The sequence below is a fragment of the Podarcis filfolensis genome, assembly GCF_964270895.1.
Source record: "Podarcis filfolensis genome assembly, chromosome: 3".
Taxonomy (NCBI): Eukaryota; Metazoa; Chordata; class Lepidosauria; order Squamata; family Lacertidae; genus Podarcis; species Podarcis filfolensis.
The window spans coordinates 13,726,386-13,751,149 of record NC_139606.1 but is presented as its reverse complement, the minus strand read 5'-3'; the positions used below and the strand labels follow the sequence as shown (position 1 = coordinate 13,751,149).

General features: G+C 43.6%; 1 protein-coding gene across 2 annotated transcripts in view; it reads right to left on the bottom strand.

The window, feature by feature from the left end:
* The window catches only part of SLX4IP (SLX4 interacting protein), a 95,759-nt gene that overhangs the window by 67,261 nt on the left and 3,734 nt on the right, over positions 1-24,764 (bottom strand). For both annotated transcript variants that reach the window (XM_083606868.1, XM_083606867.1), the window contains exon 2: positions 19,858-19,911. In XM_083606868.1, coding sequence (XP_083462994.1) covers positions 19,858-19,881 — 24 coding nt within the window. In that variant the 5' untranslated portion in view covers positions 19,882-19,911. The remainder of the gene's footprint in view (positions 1-19,857; positions 19,912-24,764) is intronic.

The following is a 24,764-nucleotide window of genomic DNA, read 5'->3' as shown; positions in this document are numbered from 1 at the left end:
TTATTGGCCGAGGGAGCCGGCGTACAGCTTCTGGGTCATGTGGCCAGCATGACTAAGCCGCTTCTCAGTGCAGAGATTGCGTTAAGTAGCATGTTTGAATGTTGAATGTGTAAGCATATGTCTAGAAACAACGGATAAAACAAACACCATTAGCTGTAACTGCTGGCTAAGTGTTTAATGGTTACTGTACAGTGGACGCTTGGGTTGCAAACGTGATCCGTGCGGGAGGCACATTCGCAACCCTCAGCGCTCGCAACCCTCAGCGCCGCGTCTGTGCACGTGCGGGTCGCGATTCAGTGCTTCAGCACATGCGCAAAGTGCGATTTAGCACTTCTGTGCATGCGCAAGCGCTGAAACCCGGAAGTAACCTGTTCCGGTACTTCCAAGTTTGGTGCAGTGTGCAACCCGAAAACGCACAACCTGAAGCGTCTGTAACCTGAGGTATGACTTTTTTTTAAAAAAGAACAATTACCAGAGAATATGAAGATCTCGCCACCAGCCCAAGAGCATTTGTAATCATTTCGGGCGCATTTCAGAAAGCAAACATGTGTCTGGAGTATCACTTACTCACTGCATGCTTGTCAAGGAAAACCACCACAGCAGAGAAACACACTATCTTTATATATAAAAAACTACCCAAAAAAACCACTTGACAGAGAAAAGTGATGTATTATCCTGGAATTAGATCAGGTTTCCTGGGCCATTTTGTCTCTCCTTTTGCTTTGCTGGGTTGTTTTATTATTAAAGAGAAGCAATTCAATCTGCCAGAAGGGAAGGATAACCAAACCTCTGTACTAATTGTGGTTAACACCTGCCTGCAGTTTCAAAGGGCAGATAATGCCGGTGGCATACAAGCCGAGTGCTAGACTCACCAGGGACCTGCAAAAAGATGTGGATGGTTATCTCAATTGGTATGTGAAAATCAGCTCCATCTCTCTCACATGCACACAGGCTAATCCTCTCTTTCCCTCAGTTGCCTGGACTTTAGTCCCACCCACCCCGCATTTCCTGCCCAGCCCTATTCCTTAGCTCTATTACCTCTTGGGCCTTCATCCCAATTACTTTCTCAGATTCTCTGCCCACCCAGAGAGATGGAGAAAGGGCAAGAAGAAGAATAAGCATTCAGATAAGCAACCGACACACACGAACATAGCAGGGATATATTGCAGAGCGCAAGATTCCTTTGTACGCTGTGCACCAGGGATGAAGAACCTGTGGCGCTCCAAATATTACTGAACTGCAACTCTCAAACCGTCCGGGAGTGGATTACAACAATATCTGGCACGTCGCAGGGTGGCATCACTGCTGTACGCCATTACGCAACCAAACGTTGGTACATGTCGGACAACTTCTGAAGAGCTCCTGCAGGCATATATAAGCTTGTCTTATGCCATAACCTGTTTCTGTGTAAAGGTGAAAGGTAAAGGGCCCCTGGACGGTTAAGTGTGTTTGTGTGCGGTTCATTTTGTGTATGCACAGGCAACATCTAACTGATGCGCAACCACACACATCATGGTGCATGAAAGTAGCCGGAAAAGGAGGTGGAAGTTAAAAATAAAGGACCCTTGGACGGTTAAGTCCAGTCAAAGGCGACTATGGGGCTGCAGCACTCATCTCACTTTCAGGCCGAGGGAGCCGGCATTTGTCCCCAGACAGCTTTCCGGGTCATGTGGCCAGCATGACTAAACCGCTTCTGGCGCAAGGGAACACTGTGATGGAAACCAGAGTGCATGGAAACACCATTTCCCTTCCCGCCACAGCAGTACCAATTTATCTACTTGCACAGCGTGCTTTCAAACTGCTAGGTTGGCAGGAGTTGGGACAGAGCAATGGGAGCTCACCCCATGGTGGAGATTCAAACCACTGACCTTCTGATCGGCAAGCCCAAGAGGCTCAGTGGTTTCAGGCTTCCTCAGCCTCGGCCCTCCAGATGTTTTTGGCCTACAACTCCCATGATCCCTAGCTAGCAGGACCAGTGGTCAGGGATGGTGGGAACTGTAGTCTCAAAACATCTGGAAGGCCAAGGTTGAGGAAGCCTGGGTCAGACTGCAGCGCCACTTGCGTCGCTTTTTGTTTCTGTGTATGTGTGTGTGTCCATAATGATGATGCTTGATGACTTGTCCCCAAACACAGGGAATGGACCACACAAGCTACTGCAACTTCTTCTACAAATGTGCACACACTGAGATCAGGGCAGGATCGCCAAAAGGCCAAGAGATCGCCACTGCCTTTGGGATTTCCTCTGTTGCACAGAATTGCAGCGCAGCGTTATGAGGAGCTGAGGTTTCATCGAGAGGTGGCTGTGCAATGTCGTAAAGTGTTTCTGGTCACATAAGATGGCGCATCCAGTTTTGACTTATCCCGCTGCAGCCCTCCATGCTTTATCCAAAGCCTGCCTCCAGTGGAAATAGGGGCTCCTTGTTCAATAGCAGTAGTTGTAGTAGTAGTACAGTGGTACCTCAGGTTAAGTACTTAATTCGTTCCGGAGGTCCGTTCTTAACCTAAAACTGTTCTTAACCTGAATCACCACTTTAGCTAATGGGGCCTCCTGCTGCCTTCAGATGTCTTCTAAAGGTTGTATAGTTACTTATCTCCTTGGCTTGGGGGTCAGATAACTCCATACCCTCCAACATTTCATGGATGGAAATAGGGTTAACGGTTTGAATCCCCGTGATGGGGTGAGCTCCCGTTGCTCGGTCCCTGCTCCTGCCAACCTAGCAGTTCAAAAGCACGTCAAAGTGCAAGTAGATAAACAGGTACCGCTCCGGCGGGAAGGTAAACAGCGTTTCCGTGCGCTGCTCTGGTTCGCCAGAAGCGGCTTAGTCATGCTGGCCATAGGACCCGGAAGCTGTACGCTGGCTTCCTCGGCCAGTAAAGCGAGATGAGCGCCACAACCCCCGAGTCATCCACGACTGGACCTAAAGTTCAGGTGTCCCTTTACCATACCTCCCACATTTCTCCACTGAAAATATGGACGTCCTAAGGAAAAGCGGGATATTCTGGGATCAAATCAGAAATCAGGACAGCTTCTGTAAATCCGGGACTGCCCCCTGGAAAACAGGGCCTGTATTTCCAGAGGATCCGCCAACCCTCAAGAGCAGCTTGGTGTGTGGGGGTGTGGGCATGTGTGAAAACTACACAATACTTTCTGCTTGTGCAAAGCCACCCGCTGGATACAACCCCTTTGTTTTGAGAAGGCCCGACTTCCTTGCACAGAAGTGGTGAGCTGCAGGATCTTATCTTAGCTTGAAAGTGGTTCCCGCCCCCCCCCCCTTAAATCATTTATATTACTGCACTTAGCTAACTTCTCCAGGTTTAGTTTGGAGACTAACCTTTTGTCCCGAGGAATTCCATTAGAAGCCCTTAAATATTAAAGTTTCATGTTGCAGCCTGAGACCGTATTTCCCATGTCAGAAGCAAAGACAAATGGTAATATAATCTTCAAATGATTCAATATATGGAAGAATGAAGAATGGCATTTTTTCGGCCGTGCAAACCTTGCCCAGCTCTGCTGTAAGAGAGTATCCATGTGAACCAGGATAATGTTTCAATTGCTATAGCAACAGAAACTGGAGTTCCCCAAGCTTGCGACAGAGCCATTCTGTGGGCTAAGGAGGGTAGTTTTCTAGATGTGTGTTTAAGAGGGGAAATGCAAGCCCTTGCTTGCAGAATGAAAGCAACGCTCTTCTGTCGAACTGTTTCCAAATGCACGGAAATGTTAAGATCATGATACCCCAAATGACCTAGGAAGAAAACCCACGCTTTGCCACTGCAGCTGGTGAAATTGTGGGGAAGTCTAAAGTAACAGAGAGAAAATTACTAAAACTAAAAACGAAGGGCGAAACGATTTTGCAATTGCAGCAAATACGTTTTAGGACAGCGAGAAACATTCTCCTTTTTCTTTTCTTTCTTGAAATGATTTTTATTTGATTTTACAAACACAAGTACCAAATAGATAACCATATATTGAGATTTCCCTGACTCTCCGGACTCCCCCCCCCCTTTGTGTGTCCAGTTATCAAACATCTTCAGCTACTTATTGTCTCACAATCCATATATTATATCTCTCCATGTTTATCCACAGTGTTTGTTACATTACAAGTGTTATTAAAATCCTGTTAATGTTTTTATTTGCTTACAGTGGTCTCCTAAGTAAATTGTAAATTTTTCCCATTCTTTCTTAAAAGTTTGTCTTCTTGGTTGCTGAGCTTTAGAGACATTCTCAAAACAAATGCTGGTCAGAGGAATCGATATAATATGGTCAGGAAAGCGATGTTCAAAACCAAACAATGCTATGCTGAAAAGAATTTGGAAGCTGCCCTATAGGCAGAATGGGGCTGCCAGATTTTTTTTTAGCAGTACAGGGAACCTGTAGCACATTAACCCCAATCCAGAAAAACATGCACTGGTTGCCTATATGCTACAGAGCCCAGTTGATGGTGATGCCATTGAATCACTAATGATTTCTCCCTTCACCCAAGCTTTTATAGGGATTTAATTCAGCCAGGCGATATCTTAATTAGCTGTGAAATTGTTGCTAATTAGTTTTAATAGATGTTTTAGGCTGCAAATGCTAACCTACAAGCCTTGATGAACTGAATGGGGTTTATTTCTGAGTAGACACGGCTAGGATGCTCCTGTTAGGGTGTTCTTCTACTAAGTTATACTCAGAATAGATCTATTAAAATTAAGGAACCCAAGCTAGTCGTGTTCATTATTTTCAATGTGACCACTCCAAGTTTAACTAATTGATACAACCCTTAATCAGCGTTGTGCATTTTATTGTAGGATTGTGTTATTTTGTAACCTTGAGAGCATGGCTGATGAAGAGCGGAATTAAAAATGAGCAAATAAATGCTCAAGAAAAAAGGCAGGAGCAAAATGCGTAGACTGCACACCCCTCCTTTTCAAGTTTTCACTTTTGCATCTCTGTTTGTCCAGTGTCACTCAGTTGCAAATGACATTGGATTACACTAGCTCAGAAACGTACTGCAGGGAAACTCCCAAGAAGTTCCACTATTTCAAGCGGTGCTTCTTAGCACAGAACCAAAATTTGCCAAATGATTCAGCTATCGAACGAAAGCTGAACTCACAAGGATTACGGCTGCTGGAGCTGGCCAAGCAAAATGCTTCCTTTGTTTTCATCCCACTCTGCCTGGGTCTCTCCTCTCCACCACCTCATAAGACTCAATGAAGCAAGTACAGTAGTACCTTGGGTTACAGACGCTTCAGGTTACAGATTCCGCTAACCCAGAAATAGTACCTCAGGTTAAGAACTTTGCTTCAGGATGCGAACAGAAATCACACGCTGGTGGCAGCAGCGGGAGGCCCCATTAGGTAAAGTGGTACCTCAGGTTAAGAACAGTTTCAAGTTAAGAATGGACCTCAGGAACGAATTAAGTTCTTAACCCAATATACCACTGTACTCTACTTACTATGCCCCACTCCCTAGAAAAAATAGGTGCCGGTACTCGCCGTGAAGTTGTTACAGCAAGTGTCACACTTTTTAACCGAAAATAGAGGGGGGCTGGTACTCACTAGGCCTGAGCAATACATCGATACGTCGCCCAGGACTGGTCTGAGGAGCAGACCACAATGTCGGCTTCACTTAGTGGTATATCGCTGGTGAAACCACCCCCGAGTTCCTCTTTCAGCAGCATCCGCTGGAGGGTGTTAAGAAGATAAAAGTAAAGGTAAGGGGACCCCTGACCATTAGGTCCAGTCGTGGCCGACTCTGGGGTTGCAGCGCTCATCTCGCTTTATTGGCCGAGGGAGCCGGCGTACAGCTTCCGGGTCATGTGGCCAGCATGACTAAGCTGCTTCTGGCGAACCAGAGCAGCGCACGGAAACGCCGTTTACCTTCCCGCCGGAGCGGTACCTATTTATCTACTTGCACTTTGATGTGCTTTCGAACTGCTAGGTTGGCAGGAGCAGGGACCGAGCAACGGGAGCTCACTCCGTCGCGGGGATTCGAACCACCGACCTTCTGATCGGCAAGTCCTAGGCTCTGTGGTTTAACCCACAGCGCCACCCGCATCCCTGTTAAGAAGATGCCACATTGCAATTTAAAATGTGGTTCCTAACTCGCAGAAAGCCATTCCGGATCACGTGGAATATCTGACCACGGGCATATGACACGTGGGTCAACTGACAAGATCCAGTGGATCGACGAACAGGCATTGCAACGCCACCAATTGGTTATTTCTTGCTCAGAATACAACAAGAGGTGGAGGGTCAGGCTGCTAGGTGGGACTCCTAGGAAGAGGAAATGTTCACTGGCGGGTTCCCTTTAAATAAGGAAGGCGTTGAATACTCCTGGCCCAGAAATGGAAGCAACAAGAACTCCCCACATTGGAGATTGGCAAGTAAAGATGGTCCAATACGTGGAGCTGGCAAAGTTGACGGGGGAGATTCGGAATCGCTGTGATGATTTGTTCCAAAAGGACTGGGGCAAATTTATACTCTATATGAAAGAAAATTGCAAACAGTTGAATACATTTGTAGGTTTAAGTTGAAATGTTTGGTAATGGGAAATTAAGGAGCTGATTTACTTATAAGTAGGTGATTGTTAAAAGATTGATTTAAGGTAAAAAAGTGAATTTAGGAATGTGGAGAAATTGGTAATGAGATATCGAAGTCTGTTAGAGGGAAGGAAGGAGGTCGATGCTTTATTTAAGCAATGTCTTAAGTTTTTTTTTGATACTGAAATGTAATAAAATATGGAAAACTTAATAAAAATTATATTAAAAAAAGGAAGGCTTTGGTTACAGTTTTGTGCTTATTTACTTGGGAATAAATCCTTCTGAACTTAAATGGGACATTCCAAGTAACTAGGCGTAGGGAAGGTATATTGTTTTCAACAGCGTCTCATGGGTTTTCCATAAGCAGTTACCTAGCCAGACAGTATGGGGAACAGGATGATGGCCTAGAGCAACGGTTCTCAACCTGTGGGTCCCCAGATGTTGTTGGACTACAACTCCCATCATCCCTGAGCTCTGGCCTTGCTAGCTAGGGGTGATGGGAGTTGTAGTTCAACAGCATCTGGGGACCCACAGGTTGAGAAAGGCTGGCCTAGAGGAAGCTTGATGAACCAGTGGCTCGCTAGATATTGCTGGACTCCATCCCTGACCCTTGGCTTTGCTGCCTGAGACTGATGGGGTTCCCCGTCTCTGGATTAGAAGGAATTTTGGCTTGACCAGCAGGGCTATTGTTATGTTGGATCACATTTTATTTCTGTATCATTCTTCAGCTGATGTTTTGCTATGTGCCTTCTCAATAAATCAGAAAAGTTTGCCTCCTACTTCTGCTTTGAATTAAAAATAATAATAATCAGGCAGCCATTGAGTAGATTTTTTTTTTTTAAGGAATGGGTAAGAAACATGAAAATTAAGTGTTGGAGAAAGGGGGATTAGCAAGAAAGATGGCTAAGACAAGGGAAGTCCCATATTATTAATGCTTTGATCAAACTTAACATAGGCAGGCAGTTTGGGGAAAAAACCTCTACATGTGCTCATAAACTTGTGTGGATATATTTGCAAGGCTGCGGCTGATCAAGGAAAAAACAGAGAATGTGACGGTGTTCTCTTTAATATCTCTCCCCCCCCCCCATATAAATCAGAATAAAACTTTATTCTGCCATAGCGACTTCCACTAGAAGTCTAAATCACCTCATAACTCTTGGGTTCTAACTGATAGCAAAATACTGGTGCCTGGGAACTTAAAGAGAAATCTAGAATGCTGTTGGATAAATGAAAAGTTACTCTCTCAGTTACACATCATGGCATTCTAACAAACAATATAAGGAAGATAGATGTACAGAATAGGCTTCAAAAGTAACCACGAACCATATTCCTTGGCTTCAGTTGATTTAACTGACAATGAGGAAGGCAATATAATATTTTACTAGCACCACTCATGTCAGAAAACACCAAGCAAGACATACTTCAATAGATGTTTCATGGAACAACTGCGATTTCTTCACCTTCCAGACAGATTTTCGGTTCCTGAATTTATTTTCAGCCAAGGGGAGTTTATACTTGCAGCTTTCACAATTATGGTTGCATTTTATGGATTAAGTACATGAGTACTTTGGCTAGACCGTCAGCGTGAATGAACATCCATTGCAACCAGCTGACCATCAGTCAGCATTGAAAAGGGGTTTCTCCAAAAGCCATGAGTCAGATGCTTACCAGTCGCAATGACAGAGGCATTTTTTAAAAATCAATCGACACAAAGCTGTCAAAATGCAGTAACTTTTTGCAGAGTCATGGTAGAGTGCTAAGAATAACAGTTTGTGTGTGATGCTCAAGTAACACCCTGGTGATTAGAGAAGTGAAACTAAACCCACATCCTCACTACACAATGAACTAAACTAGCTTATTTGTGTTTGACTGGGTTTGGGGTTTGTGTGGAGGAAATAACCGAGTAAAAACGTCAACAGAAAAAAGGAAGTCCATGTGCAGATGCTGCAAGTTTTTTGTTATCTGTTTCATTCCAGCTTATATCATCACAGTTTATCTCAAAATGCTGAAAAATTATCTGACAGAGCATTATTGGGCTGGTCCAGACATAATGCGGAGTCACGGTTTAGTGTCAACTGCACACACCTTTGGCTGGTGTGTTCGCTTCCACACGGCCATGAGAAAGAGATTGCATTCATTCCCATTTTCAACTAAATGGTCTGACACTATGTCCATACCTGGATAAAATAACTACGGCTTATTGCAAACAAAGCGCGGTTCACTTTTTTCCAATGAATCACAGTTAACACTAACCACGGTTTGTCCCAATTCAGACATAATGGTCAGTTGAAAATGGAAGCAAATATTTCTGATCTCCTTCACACGGTGGGAGAAGTGAGGGAGCACACAAAACCTACAGCTCATATAGGTAAAGGTAAAGGGACCCCTGACCATTAGGTCCAGTCATGGTCGACTCTGGGGTTGCGGCGCTCATCTCGCTTTATTGGCCGAGGGAGCTGGTGTACAGCTTCCGGTTCATGTGGCCAGCATGACTAAGCCGCTTCTGGCGAACCAGAGCAGCGCAGGGAAATGCCATTTACCTACCTGCTGGAGCAGTACCTATTTATCTACTTGCACTTTGACGTGATTTCAAACTGCTAGGTGGGCAGGAGCAGGGACCGAGCAACGGGAGCTCACCCCGTCGCAGGGACTCGAACCGCTGACCTTCTGATTGGCAAGTCCTAGGCTCTGTGGTTTAACCCACAGCACCACACAACACTAAACTATGGTTTAGTGTTATGTGTGAACCAGACCAATGTAACTCCCTTCTCAAAATCAGCAGATATTTCACTTTGAATACAAATATTTTTTAAACACCACTTACTGAAAGAGGCTAAACAAGATTTGCCACGCAATCTACAGTACGCAAAGGAAAAAATCCAATTCTTCCACATTCTTAAAGTACGATCATTCCATGACTTATAATTCATAAAGACTCTTAAACGCTGTCCCCCCCTTCCCGCTTTTTTTGTAAATGTATTTTTATTTTTAAAAATATTGGTTTACAAAAGTATGAGCAGTGCCTCTCTTTTTTTCTTTTCCAAGTAACTTTTTACAGATCAGTTTCATTTGTTGAGACAGTGTTACACTAGGAAGAAAAGGAGGAAAGAGGTGGAGGGGGGAAAAGCGAGTGGGGATGGGGTCGGGTGGCGATATTTCTATTTTACTTAATATATGTGTGGGGTTTTGTGTCAGCGTCGCTTGTGCAGGTTCTATGCTATTCGCTTGTGTTCCTTTGGTGGTGAGAGAGGATGGGGTTGGCCTAGGCTGTGGTTGTTTGTTTGTGATTGGCTGTGGTGAGCTTTGTTTTCATGTGTGAGTGGGGTGGGTGTGTGTTTTGGATCAGGTTAGCCATAGTGATTCGTATGCTGTTGGTGGATTTCTGTCATTGTCTTGTTGGGCTGTGTATGTGATAAAGGGAAGCCATACCAGGGTGAAGGCGTCTTCTTCTATTTGTTCCTGTGTCAGTTTCAGTTTATTGGTTAATTTTTCTAGCAGGGCTGTTTCCCATACTATTTGCTACCATTGGTCCATGCTTACTCCTGACAGGTCTCTCCAGTGTCTGGTTATGATGTTTCTGGCTGCTAAAAGTAGGTGGGCTCTGAGATCTTTGTGATGTAAATGGGCATTACTGTCTTGGAAGATGTTTAGTGGGGCCAAGTCTGGGGTGATTTCTAATACCTGCTTGGTTATTTTACATATTTCTCGTATGGCTGTTGTCCAGAATAGTTGGATTTTGGGGCATTCCCACCACATGTGGAGGTATGTGCCTGTGGAGGTACACCCTCTCCAGTATCTGTACCACGCTCTCAAGTCTCACCTTCCTACTTTCAGCAGGAGGTCTAACCCTGCTTCAAACGGTCTAACTGTTTGAAGCAGAAGTTAAAACATAGTGGATAACCTTCATCAAAGGCTGGCTCCAGAAACCTGCTTTTCTCTCTTGCTCCTGTGCTATGGGCATTGCCCTGTTTCTTACTGTACCAAGTTAAACGAATCAATTTGCATTCTAGGACAGAAGAAATATCGACAGTGCATTGCTTGGAACGACCTTAGACGAGGCAGCATCGCCAACTGCGAATGTAGTCAAGGGCCTGGCGACATGTTATAGTCATCATGATCAAAAATAGTCCAGTGTGGATCAGGATAAAGGTTGAAACCAGTTCTGATGACTATTGAGAATTTCCCCAAAGACAGCCAGAGAAAGCTTCAGAGGATTGATGTTAGGCCAAGGAACAGGGAAGCAGGAGGCATTGGCCATTTGCCACCTGTTTAACGGTGCTTATCCCATCTCTTCTCACTAATTTGCCTTGGGGATTGGAACAGGGAGGAGGGACAATTAGACACTTAAGGAAATGGAAGATAAGTGGTGATAACAGCTTCTAGAGAGAGGTGGTTTCAGCTTCCCTGCTTTGATCCCCTCCAGCTTTCTCTGCTTATCTTCAGAGATGAGCTTGGCTGGTTTTGATGTTCTGAATGCAACAGTTCGCCCAGCACAAGCCTGGCTCTCGAGACTAAGCTGTCTTGCAGAGGAGCAGTCACAGCAGCAAACCCCTCCATGAACTGGCTTCACGGGAACGTCACAGAAAGCCCCCACAGTCGATTGCAACAATGATGACGTCAACATCAGCTACATGAGCCATTTTCCGCGACAAGCTCCAACATAGCTTGGATCACATTTGATTGGCCCTCTTCTCTTTCTCTTTGGCAATCACTTATAGCTGAGTAAGATTGTCTTCCATAAACATGGTTTTAACAGTGAGTCCATAAGTGACTGTGGAGGCCAATTCTTGAGCCACACATGCTTCCACAGCAAGGACATAGGTTTCCGGGCAAGAGTTGATCACAGTGAGAGTTTGCCAAACGTGTCTTCCGCTTAGCACGTTTCTCCCTTTCATCCTGCGTTCGAGCATCTTCAAAGCCCATGACACGTTTGGAAAAGGCTGTTCTCCAGTTTGAGTGCTCGCAGGCCAGTGTTTCCCAGTTGTCGGTGTTTATACTGCTTTTTTTAAGATTTGCCTTGAGAGAGTCTTTAAACCTCTTTTGTTGACCACCAGCATTAAGCTTTTCATTTTAAAGTTCGGAATACAGTACAGTGGTACCTTGGTTTATGAACTTAATCCGTTCCAGAATTCCATTTTTAAACCAAAACCGTTCTTAAACCGAAGTGCGCTTTCCCTAATGAGGCCTCCCGCCGCCGGTGCCCTTCCACTGTTCAGATTCTGTTCTTAGACCGAGGTAAAGTTCTCAAACCAAGACACTATTTCCGGTTTTGCAGAGTTTGTAAACCAAATCGTTCTTAAACCAGACTGTTCTTAAACCGAGGTACCACTGTAGTTGCTTTGGAAGATAATAACCAGGCATCCGCACAACATGACCAGTCCAATGAAGTTGATGTTGAAGAATCATTGCTTTGACATTGGTGATCTTTGCTTCTTCCAGTACACTGGCATTTGTTCACCTGTCTTCCCAAGTGATGTGTAAATTTTTCAGAGACACTATTGATGGAATATTTCGAGGAGTTGGAGATGGCATTTATAAGTGATCCGTGTTTCACAAGAATACAGTAAGGCTGGTAGTACAATAGCCAACCGTGTTAGGGGGAGCCAATAAAACAAGCCATTCCTGTGGATTCGCTATGGTCCTTAAAAGCCGGAGTGTTGACCTTCAGCCAGACCTGAACAATTTCCAAGCATCCCTGGCCTTACCTAGAGATGGTGGGAAGGCAACCTGGGACCTCCTGCATTAAAAACAGATAATTTCCGTGCGCTGCTCTGTTTTGCCAGAAGTGGCTTAGTCATGCTGGCCACATGACCCGGAAGCTGTTCGTCGGCTCCCTTGGCCAGTAAAGCGAGATGAGCGCCGCAACCCCAGAGTCGGCCGCGACTGGACCTAATGGTCAGGGGTCCCTTTACCTTTTCAATCTACTGCTGAACTACAATGAGGCCATTTCTCACTTCCCCCACAGATCATTTCCACTGCCAAAACACCAACAAGACATGGCACACACAACCTGCGCTGTCCTGAGAAAACCCCTTATTCCTGATTTCGTTTCATTTCATTCTTTGGAAGATTTGCACAATGGAAAACGCACACCAAGAAATAAATTTTAGAAAGGGGCAAGATTAGACAGCTAAAACCGTTAATAGGATTGGAATAACACTTGAATTTTGGAATCTGAAAAACCAAATAAATAATAATTATTTTTTAAAGAAAGAAAGAAAAAAGAGGGGAAGTAACTGGATTTAGGCCAAAGGGTGTGCTCAGACTTGCATTCTGCTCTCAGAAGCTCCTCTAGACAGTGCATCCACGTCTTGGTTTTGGCCAAATTCTTGCAGTTCACTGATACGAATCCAAAAAGGTGCACGCTGCCTGGCAAGGAAACAATTTCTCAGGGGAACCAGTAGGGAAGTTAGGGAATGAGCAGATAATCCCAGTTTTATTAGGAGTCTACTTTAAAGCCTTCCAGAGGGTGCCCTAAGGAAGTACGAAGAACTCAAACTTGTTTTTTTTGTTTTGTTTTTGTGGGAGAGCATTTCATATTTCATCTTTTAATCATGGCTGTCATTTCCATCAGAGATGGCAAGAGCACATTCATTCGTTGGGCAACATCTTATTTATTTTCTGGAGGCAGGGGGAGGAGGTAGGCTGCATCCCCTCAAGGAGATATGGAACACAGAAAGATAAAAAGCTCTTGAAAAAACATTGAAGGTGAAGGAGGTTGGCACACCTAAGAGCCAAGAGAAATACGAGCAAGAGAAGGAGAAACGAGATTATTTTGATAATCCAACACCACTTCAGAGCGCAGAGCCCTTCTGAAAATTTGGTCCAGGGGGTAGTATTCTGTCATCTTTGCAAATGATAACAAACCTAAAGCTGTGGATAATTGACGTTTACTCTGAGTGAGATGCTGCCATTAATTTGGCAACCTCTTACTTTAATACCCACTCCTTATCAGCCACAAGTTTAGTTTTGTGTAACAAATAATTTGTTTTTTTATGCTGTTTTAAAATAAAATCTGGATGCCGCTGAAATTGGAGGAACAGGCAGTATTGTTGCCAAGATTAAATGGCTCCATCTCTTAAGGATTTAAAGATTATTTTATACACCTTATCTAAGATAGTAGAGTCAGAGAGAAACCCTACCACTTTTACCGAGAAGTAAGACATTCAGTGCGTACTCCAAATGCATAGCATTGCTGCCTCCGCTTGCTTCCCCCCCCAAAATCCCCAAGTTTTCGTATTTTAATGCAAATGTCAATTGTAGTATGGTTGGTTATGTTCTAAGGACGCGGGTGACGCTGTGGTCTAAACCACTGAGTCTCTTGAGCCAGAAGGTCAGCGGTTCGAATCTCCGTGACAGGCTGAGCTCCTGTTGCTCTGTTCCACATCCTGCCAACCTAGCAGTTTGAAAGCACACCAGTACTACTAGTGCTGTGGTGGGAAGGTAAACGGTGTTTCCATGCACTCTGGTTTAGTCACCTTGTCCCATTGCGCCAGAAGTAGTTTAGTCATGCTGGCCACATGACCCGGAAAGCTGTCTGTGGACAAACACTGGCTCCCTCAGCCTGAAAGCGAGATGAGCGCCGCAACCCCATAGTCATCTTTGACTGGACTTCACTGTCCAGAGGTCCTTTACCTTTACCAGCTGCTTTAAGAACAGCCAATGACTGCTACTCTGCATACTTACTTGTTATTTTAGCACATTTTTTAAAAAAAAGGCAATGTAAAGAAATGAAAAAGCAGTGCTACCACCAGCATTGCATTTGAATCTACATGCAGTTATGTGGCTTTGTGCGTGTCAACAGGGCTTATGTTCAACTGCATTCACACGTCACTTTAACGTGTTAAATTCCACATTGTATTTGACCTTCCACATGATGTCAACACCACTTCTTGGAATACAGTGGACTATAAAGTAGGGACGTGGATGGCCTAGGACTTGCCGATCAGAAGGTCGGCGGTTTGAATCCCCGTGACGGGGTGAGCTCCCGTTGCTCGGTCCCTGCTCCTGCCAACCTAGCAGTTTGAAATCACGTCAAAGTGCAAGTAGATAAATAGGTACCACTCCGGCGGGAAGGTAAACGGCGTTTCCGTGCACTGCTCTGGTTCGCCAGAAGCGGCTTAGTCATGCTGGCCACATGACCCGGAAGCTGTACACCAGCTCCCTCGGCCAATAAAGCGAGATGAGCGCCGCAACCCCAGAGTCGTCCGTGACTGGACCTAAAGGTCCCCTTTACCTTTACCTATAGCGTTAAGTTAAGCGTTGTTCATTTCCATGTTATTTGCTTCCAGAAAGAAATAAAAAAATCTGTGCGAATGCTGAAATGTAATGTGGAAATTAGAGATAGGAAAACGCCGGGAGATGGGGAATAAACTGATGTGTGAATGCAACCTGAGGGCTGCTTTGCAGCACATGTCTGTTTGAAATATATATTATTGCAGCACATTTTGCCATTCCAGCCAAGGAACAACCAAAATGCATGCATTTGGAATGTTAACAACCTCCATAGCATACCATAAGATTAGTCAAACAATCCTCAGTTAATGTGGTGTTAATTTTTCAACTAAAGATTTGCAGTTCAAATGTAGATCAAGTGCTCCCTCTTCAGAAAATGCTGCATAACTGCATCAGGAAAACTGCGCTGAAATCCTCTGAGATCCTTCAAATATGATACTTGTGCTGCCGTGAAGAAAAGCTATTAAGACTGTAGGTGTTCTCCTCCTCCTAAATTGCATTTGAAACCACCGAGGCACAAACAGGTGAGCAGGCGAATTTTCCAGAGTCTTCTTAGTGAAAACATTTTGGCTAATATATTACAGAACAGAAAACAAAATCTATTCAGCACAGAAAACAAAATCAGTTTGATACCAAACGCATTATCATGCAAACTGCTACCGATTTATAATTTGAAACCAATTGCAAGGAATGATTTTTATACTCCCACGATTCCTCCACTGCCTGGGCAACTGTAAAGCATTCAGGGAGAGACATTCTGGGTAAACAGCTTAGAAAATGAAATGTGTGCAAGTTCAAAAAGAAGAGAACAGAGAAAACACTTATTCTGGGGAGGGAGAAAGAGAGCTATAAACATCCATACCTAGAAAACATCAGCTTTCTCCACCAGTGAGCAGAAGGAAGTCTTTTGGCCTTCATGATTTAGCAAAACATTAACAAAACACAGTTTACTCAGATGTAAGTCCCTCTATGTTCAATGGCATTTACTCTTGGGTGAGTACACTCATACCTTAGTTCTCGAATGTTTGGGCTCCTGAACGTCACAAACCCGGAAATGAACTGTTCTAGTTTTTTGGAAGCCAAACGTCCGATGGGACTTCTGTGGCTTCTGATTGGCTGCAGGAGCTTCAGAAGCCGAACTTTGGTTTGTGAACGTTTTGGAAGTCGAACGGACTTCCGGAACGGATTCCATTCGACTTCCAAGGTACAGCTGTATGTGTATAAGATTGCAGAGAATGAGGTGGGCAGGAATGATCCCAATGTATTTGCAGATACCATAGTGAAGAAGACAGTTCAGATCCTCCTTCACACTGTTTTCTTTTTTAAAAAAGAAAATATTCAGATTTATTATCATTTCACAAGTAGAAATACAAGTATGTCTGTATTGTTAAATGTGTCTCTCTCATTCTGCGGAAGCTACGCTGAGAGTATGTTTACTTGTGTGGCAGTAATAAGCCCTCCAGAGGAAGCTACTGTTTTGCTTAACTATCCTGATGTCACGGCCGAAAGCTGATTGCCAAAATAAATGGAGAGGTAGACTGCGAATGTCTGAATTTCTGCATTTGTACCAGGAGTCTACACAAGATTGCTGATCAGCAACCATAACAATTTCTGGACTCCCGATACGGCATGGAAACTTAACCCACTTATTTACTTTGGCAGCCACACATCTCCTAAGGAAACCAGGAGGACTCGAATAATCAAGCCTAATAGCCCTTCTTAGAACCGTTCCTCTCATCACATGATGAGGGTTTGCTGTTTACAAGTCAGTGGTCTCCAGACCACAGCATGGTTTGGACATTCACGGTAAAATTAGCTGGGCTCTGCCGGGGACCGAAAATACCAACAGCAGCCTGTATCCCCTGACGCATTCCTTGGTGGAAGTTAATCGCAGTAGCGCATGAACAATGCCAAACATTGACAGAAGATTGCTGGACTGTCATTCCTTCCATCCTGAGTTGATGGTATTATGCGTGAAGAACATTAGTCATCTTAATTTGTGACGTAACAGCACATAGCGTTAACCAAGGCTGGCTATTCTTGCACACTGAGATAATGTGCCGCTCTCGTGCTCTTCAAGCTGTTAAATCCATTACTGAATTGTGGGTGGGTGGGCTTCGCATGAGGCAGGAATCTCAACCTATCAAACGACTGCTCAGGACCCTTCCCCAAGATTGTCCAGAGACTCAACTGTGCAAGGAAGTCTTTTGGAAGAGACATCCGTGTGAGAAACCCACGGCCTTCGAAAAGTTATGGACCCCCCATCAGTCCCAGCCAACATTCCCTATGACCAGGGATTATGAAATCCAAGATCTGAGACCACAGGTTCCTAGTCCTTGCGTTGCACAAAGGCAACTAGAAACGCCATCAATGTAACTTAATTGTGGGCTGGCTCGCTGCTTAATAGCTTTTTGATATCCTAGATAGCTAAAGCATGCTAAAAAGGCAGCCTCTTCTAAGGCTTTTGTTGAGAGAAGCGGGGAGATATTAATTTGTGTTGCCTCCTTGGCTGGATGGAGGAGAGGCGTAGGAAGTGCCACAGACTAAGGGTGTCATTACCCCATGGATAGCTCTCTCTTTTTGGAGGGAACATCAAGTTTCTTTCTGCAAGAGAAATCAACTGTACACCTCTAGCATCTGGCAAACTAGGCTGCTACCCACAAAACTTGATATGTACTGAAGTTCTCACCCTGGGCCAGCAGGGAGATACTGTAGATAGTTATATAAGCAGGCTGACTGAACCCTTCAGTTCAGTTCTGTTCTGGCCTGTGAATAAACAAGAGCTGTTTGAAGAATCGCTGTGTCGTCTGATATGTTCACCCACAACTTAACAAAACTCATGCCACAATGAACTCTTATTTGCATGTAAATTGTCACAGCATATTTCCCCAGCAATATGAGGTGCAGAAACTCAAAAGATCTGTTTCCTAGGGTTTCTTTGCTTCCTCTTTAGAAGATACGGTGATACCTCGGGTTACGGATGCTTCATGTTACAGACATTTCAGATTAGAGACTCCGCTAACTCAGAAATAGTACCTCGGGTTAAGAACTTGCTTCAGGATGAGAAGAGAAATCGTGCGATGGCGGCGCGGCAGCAGCGGGAGGCCCCATTAGCTAAAGTGGTGCTTCAGTTTAAGAACAGTTTCAGGTTAAGAACAGACCTCCAGAATGAATTAAGTTCTTAACCCAAGGTACCACTGTATTTAATTGCACTTAGGCTAGAAAACATACATTCCAGCTGGATTGCTTTCCTTCGCCCTACAACTTAGTAGCGTTTAATATTTAAGCGCATCCACTCAAGTCACTAGCGAAAGCAGCCCAACTGAACTTAGTGGGATTGCTGTAAATTGAATAGTTTCAGAACTACATTATCTGCAACTCAAAAATAGCCATATAATCCTAAGTGTGCTCCCAAAGCACTTCCTCTGCCCTCCGTATTACACTGAATGCAGCAGGGATTTTAAATGCCCTCCAGCTTTTTGACCCTACCCAGGTCTGCCTGATCAGTACGACTTGACATTATGCAAAGCCATGCAATGGGGGAAACTGTGAAAATGCACCTCAACAGAGCAGAGATGCACTGTGCTAGAAGCCCATAAATGTTCCCCTTAACTTTTAAACTCGGAAAGTCCGGCAGATGGGTTCAGATAAGCTGCTATAGGAAAAATGAAAGATTTCGTGCAGGCATTACCAATGTGATAGACTGACCACCCAAGTGTGCAATTACTTCCAAGACACACACACAAAATTCATTTGTTTTTCCACACAGCTGACATGGGAAAATCTTGCAAGAAGAACAGACTAATTTTAATAACTAATGGTTATCCACTCAAGGTTTATTTTTTTTTAATGATATTATACGAAAATGACAATACATTGGGTTTGGATTTGATTTAAATCAATCAATTTAAATCACGATTTAAATCACTAGTCAGTAAGACTTGATTTAAACCCTTTTTTTTTTACAGAAAGACTCATTCTTGCTGGTATAATCTTAATATTTTCAACCAGATGAAGGTTTCATTTTTTGGAATAATAAATTTTCAGAGTAGTTTTTACAGTTGTATCAAAAATGACTGATTTGGTTATACTATTTGAATACTATTGCATAGATAATTATAAAATGATTGTGCGGTTTAATAAGTTAACTGTTTTATATTTGGACGTTTCTGCTGTACTTTATTAGAAGGAGAAAAACAATCATTTTCTTAATAACAATTTAAACCATTTATTTAACTAAAGCAATAACATTATAGCACATGTATCCATGTTTGTTAACTGATGTGGTTAAACAATTTTTTAAAAAAACAAAAACTTAGACTGAGTTTTAGCACACATGAAAAACTTAAACAAATCCTTATTTCCTGATGGATAGCTTTTGGACTATAATGTAACTTAAATAAAAAAACTATCTTTGGAAAGATTTTTCCTCCAAAAGCATTTTACTTTAAAATCCGATTTAAATTTTAAAAAATCAGATTTATTTTTTAAAAATCATTGATTTTTATCCACCCTGGTTGAATCCAAAGATGTCCTTCTGCACTCAGAAGGCATCTTCAGCCCTTTAAAACACTATTATACCATGTGCTATCACACAGAAAAGTGAACTTGAATCTAGATGTGTTTTTCCACCCAACAAGCATCATCCCAGCAGACTGATGAGATTTGTCATAGAACGCATAAGTTATGATACTGCACAAACTCTTCTGAATACCAATAAAAATTATTTGGACAAAACTCTTCTGAATACAATTTGCTGAGCAGCTGTACTGGCTATCTGATTTCCATTCACGCCTCCTAGGATCCAACTTAGTAACATCTTTTGCCAACAACCAATAATACAGCTGGTATATTGCTTTTATTTGTTTTTTTTATTATTTAATCACCTATATGGCTTATTTTTTCAGCATATTAGGTGCACTTAACACATGGTTTAGAAAGCCGCAAGCTTTGCTGCTGCCTGTACACAAGACCACAATTTGCCATGCTAATCTGCCGCTGTACCGGAATAAGTTGAGATCCTAAGGCTGTGCACTTCAAAGCAAGAAAAGTTCACCAAGTCAGTAATCTGCTGCTATTTAGGTTCCGAAAAACAGCTTACCTTTATAACCAATTTGTGCAACATCACGGCAGTCTCTTCGATTTCAGATGGCGCCTGCAAGTAAAGGAGAGTCTCTTTAGCAAGGAGAGTCTCTTTAGCAAAAAGGCAAGAAACACTGGCAATTGAAGTCAGCGTTGCAAAAAGGACACAGTTGAAGGAGTACCATACTTTTCCGCGTATAAGACAAGGTTTTTTTATATTAAAATAAGGTTAAAAATCTGGGGGCATCCTATGCACAGATAGTGCATATGCCCATTTTCTGAATTTGGGGTCCCCAAAAGTAGGGGGTGCCTTATACACGGAAAAATACGGTACTTAGGGGGAGAAATGTTGTGTGCATGTATGTACATCATTAGGTATGTATCTCTTTACTTAACAACTCACATCCAAGGTCCGAACCAGGTGTCCCCTTCCTAACTTGCACTAGCAAGTTCTATAATTTAGCAGAGTTTTAACACCCCCCTTTTAAGTGCATAGCAGGTGGCTGGTTGCAAGCTTGCTTAAGCTTTTTAATATAGATTCCTGGTAAGATCCCTTGTTTCCCTCTTAAAAGAATAAATACGCCACAATCTTATTTAAGATATATAAAAGTAGTTTACTCACAGCATCATCAGTTCACAGATGGATCCCTGAAGGCAGACTTAAGTTACAGATATATACATATGAGCCTATCCCGTATAGAGATAGTCTCTTTGTCCTCTGTTGGCTGAAAGCCAACAGGGCATCTCCAGCTAAAAGCTGTTGTTCCAACGACAAAGTCAAAAAGAGAGAGAGAGTGGCTGCGTGCTTTGTGCTTTTGTTACCTGCACAGGTAAGGTCATGCCCATCTCTAGTCACATACAAGAGGAAGGATGCTCCAGGCCAGGAGGAAACAGGAAGTTTTTGACTGGCTGGAACAAACATCCCCTTTGCATGTCCACTCTAGGCAAACAAGGAATGTTGTACTTGACTGCTACTTATGTATCACATCCCACACTTTGTTGCAAAAGCGGTATGCAAATTGAATGAATGAATCCTGTAGCCACAGGATTGGATCAGAACATTGGGAACCAGTTAATGTGATTGGAGCATTGGGAACCAGAAAAAGGGACATATTTGTGGTGGCCCCCTATGTGTAGAACTCCTGAGGAACACAGGGTCGGATCCATCAAGCATTACATTGTTTCCAAATGTCTTCATTTCTATGAGAGTTTTCGGCTAGGCTGTGAGATGCTTCAACTGCTGTTTTCAGATCACAATGGAACAAATGAAGCAATTGTATGTTTTACGTAAGGTTGCATTGGAAGGCCTTTGCCTAAAAATACTTATATTTCTATCTCTGTCTGTGGGTTGTGCTTCTGATCAAATCCCTAATCTCTGATCATATACGATGTAAGACATGAGACAAAATAAATAAATGATGGACTGCGCATCATTGCTACTTGCAAAGACACAGAGTTTTGCATGGACTGATGATCAGCGATGCTCAAAAAGTGCCGAGCCTCTATATGTTGGTTTGATTTCAAATGGCACAGGCAAAGGAAAACAGGCCACACAGGGTGTCAGTGTGGCATCAGGTAATTGACAGCTGGGTAGTCCTGCCAAAGTTGTCTCTGATGGAGGAGGTAAGGATCTGGCCTCCCAGTTAAATCTGTTTTGCTTGCTGCAGACTATGAGATGAATAGGCATTTCTGAAGCACAGAAGATTGACTTGTCCTGCTGTCACTTCTGCACTTACTCCAATAGCTGATTAATATCAAACATCATGCCGGCATCTATATTCCTTTTTAACAGAGGCAATAAAGACTTTAACAGAGGCAATAAATAAGCAAGCATTTTCTATCCTTTTACAATAGGGAATTTAAAAAAAACACACCACTTCAAATAAAAGAAGAGTGCCACATGCTAAATGCTATTTGCTCATTTGTTGCTTTGATGAACTGGAATATTTTTGCGAAAGGATGCAGGTTACTGAAGTGAATTTATTGCCTAGCTCCAACAGAAATAGACAGGAGAAGAAAAATTACGGGCTCTGGACCACTACATTTCTCTCCTAGTTCCCACATTTTATTAAACATAAGCCTGATTCAACTGAGCCTAAAATCCGCCATGCTGATGGAGTGCTCAGAAAAATCCCAGTCCCCCAATTACCAAAAAAGAAAAAAGAAAAAAGGGGGGGCACTTGAAGAATTTGATCCAGTGTCAATCATAGCTTCCGATTACGTGCAAACCCAGAAACAATAGCTAACAGCTTCAGAACAAGCCATGGTTTACAGTAGGCTTATTGGGAAGATGTTAACCATGGTTGACAGTTCGCACAGCCTGGGAAACTATGGTTAACAACTTCCAGATAAAGTCAATTCAGTGCTTGGTGTAAGAGGGTGAGAGCAGGATTGCAACCCGATCTACTTTTCCAAAAACTTTTGCGCTCTGCTTCTGTGGGCTGAGACTGTTGGGAGAAGGGTAAGACAAGGATATTGAATCAGCCTTCTATTTGCCAGGCAGTAGGTCAGTCAAATGGGTCACGAAGTGGAGAAGAGCTCAGCTCAATTTGCCACAGTTCCAAAATTGAATTCATGTCCGCATAGTCCCGAATGAAGGAAGCGGCCTATTTTTTATTTTCCTGGCCGGGAAGACAATCCTTAGATTGAAAAAAGGCTTCCCAATGTTCCATCCTGTATCATCTGCTGCCATAAATGCTTAGCTCCCCTTTTGCCTTTCCAGACACTGTCCTGAATCGTGCTTCAGGCTAAGGGGAAGGAGGGGCGGATTTGCAACACAGGCCATTCATCAGACCGACCAAAATGCTTTCTGCATTCCTCAAGTCCTGGGAAAAATAGGCTGGATTCTTTTATTACTAATCTTTGCACTTCAACACTTAACGGTCTGACAGAAGGGCTAATGCTGTGTAATTAAAAGCAAATGTTTCCTGGATTCAAAATAAAGCAGGGCAAGATAAAAGCTGGTTGAGCAAGAGCAGCGGAGCAAAGGGGAAGAGAGGGAACAAGCTATTCAGACAGAATTTAAGCTTTTTTTAATAATAATGAAAAAACCCACCCAATAAAAGCAAACCAAATTAGGACCATAAAAGCACTGAATTCTATTCTGAAGAGTCCAAACAGCTACTAAGAATCCTTTAGCTAAGCAGTTTTAAGACAAGCCACTGTGTTTGTGTGTGCTTTCATTGTGTGTATGTACAGGCAACATCTAACGGGTGCACAACCAGGCACATCATGGTGCATGGAAGTGGCCGGAAAAGGGGGTGGAAGGTAAAAATAAAGGACCCCTGGACGGTTAAGTCCAGTCAAAGGCGACTATGGGGTTGCGGCGCTCATCTCGCTTTCAGGCCGAGGGACCCGGCGTTTGTCCAGACAGCTGGTCATGTGGCCAGCAGGACTAAACTGCTTCTGGCACAACGGGACACCGTGACGGAAACCAGAGCACACCGAAAGGCTGTTTAACTTCCTGCCGCAGTGGTACCAATCGATCTACTTGCACTGGTGTGCTTTTGAACTGCTAGGTTGTCAGGAGCTGGGACAGAGCAATGGGAGCTCACCCCATCACGAGGATTCGAACTGCTGACCTTCTGATTGGCAAGCCCAAGAGGCTCAGTGGTTTAGACCACAGCGCCACCCGCATCCCTCCAAAAAAGTGTGGAACAGGGTGGGGTAGGGTGGAACAGGGAAGGAATGGGGCGCAACCCATAGCCCTAGAGAAACAGAGTAGCTACAACTGGGAGCCAATCTATTTTAGATGGTTGTAGCCAATCTATTTTATGACAATTACTATTAAAATTTGTATATGGGCCCTTCATCCATAGATATCAGGGTGGTTCGCCACATAAAAATACAAGATAAAACAGAGAATACACAATAAAGTGGTACCTCGGGTTAAGTACTTAATTTGTTCCGGAGGTCCGTTCTTAAGCTGAAACTGTTCTTAACCTGAAGCACCACTTTAGCTAATGGGGCCTCCTGCTGCTGCCGCGCCGTCGGAGCACGATTTCTGTTCTCATCCTGAAGCAAAGTTCTTAACCCGAGGTAATATTTCTGCATTAGCGGAGTCTGTTACCTGAAGCGTATGTAACTTGAAGGGTATGTAACCCGAGGTACCACTGTAAGTACAAGAACAAAAATCCCCATTCCCACAACACATTTAGAAGGGTATCAGATGTTATTCAGCCCAAGGCCTGGTTGAAGCAGAACATTTTTGACCAAAGGAGTACATTTCACACTCGTTCCTATGTTGCCACCCTCAGGACCTTTCGGGGAGGCACACAAAGAAGGTGCTCAGAGGTTCATCTCAGGAGCCACCCAAATTCCTGCAGAGAGAGGTGGTCTTTGAGGTCTCGTTCTCTACTGTTGTGCCAGGGCTGTACCACCTGAGACTGCAGCTAAAGACTAACAGGACTGAACAGTCCTCTGCAGAAGAAAACAAACCCCCACATGTAGAAAGCTAGCAATTAATGGGGAAGTCTAGGGTAAATCTCTTCCCCGCGATATGCTTGTCTGCTGTGGGCAAGGATGCTTTTAGATACAGGTGTGTTCACATCACATGATCCACGAATGCAAAAATAAATAAACAAAAAAGGAGAAGAAGAGAAAGGAAGGAAGTTGTTCTACTGCCACAGCTAATGGCAAGCATCCCACAGCCATGAGACTGTCAAATAACTTCTCATCCCCCCTGGACAAATTTGGTGCAATCCCACCAGCACAGCAAGCAGGTTCCATCATTCCAAGAGGCCAATTGCATGCAGTTCTTTATTTGTAAATTACTTTTTTGCAATCCTTCCTCTTCCCTATACAGTGGTACCTCAGGTTAAGTACTTAATTCGTTCCGGAGGTCCGTACTTAACCTGAAACTGTTCTTAAAATGAAGCACCACTTTAGCTATTGGGGCCTCCTGCGGCCGCCGGAGCCTGATTTCTG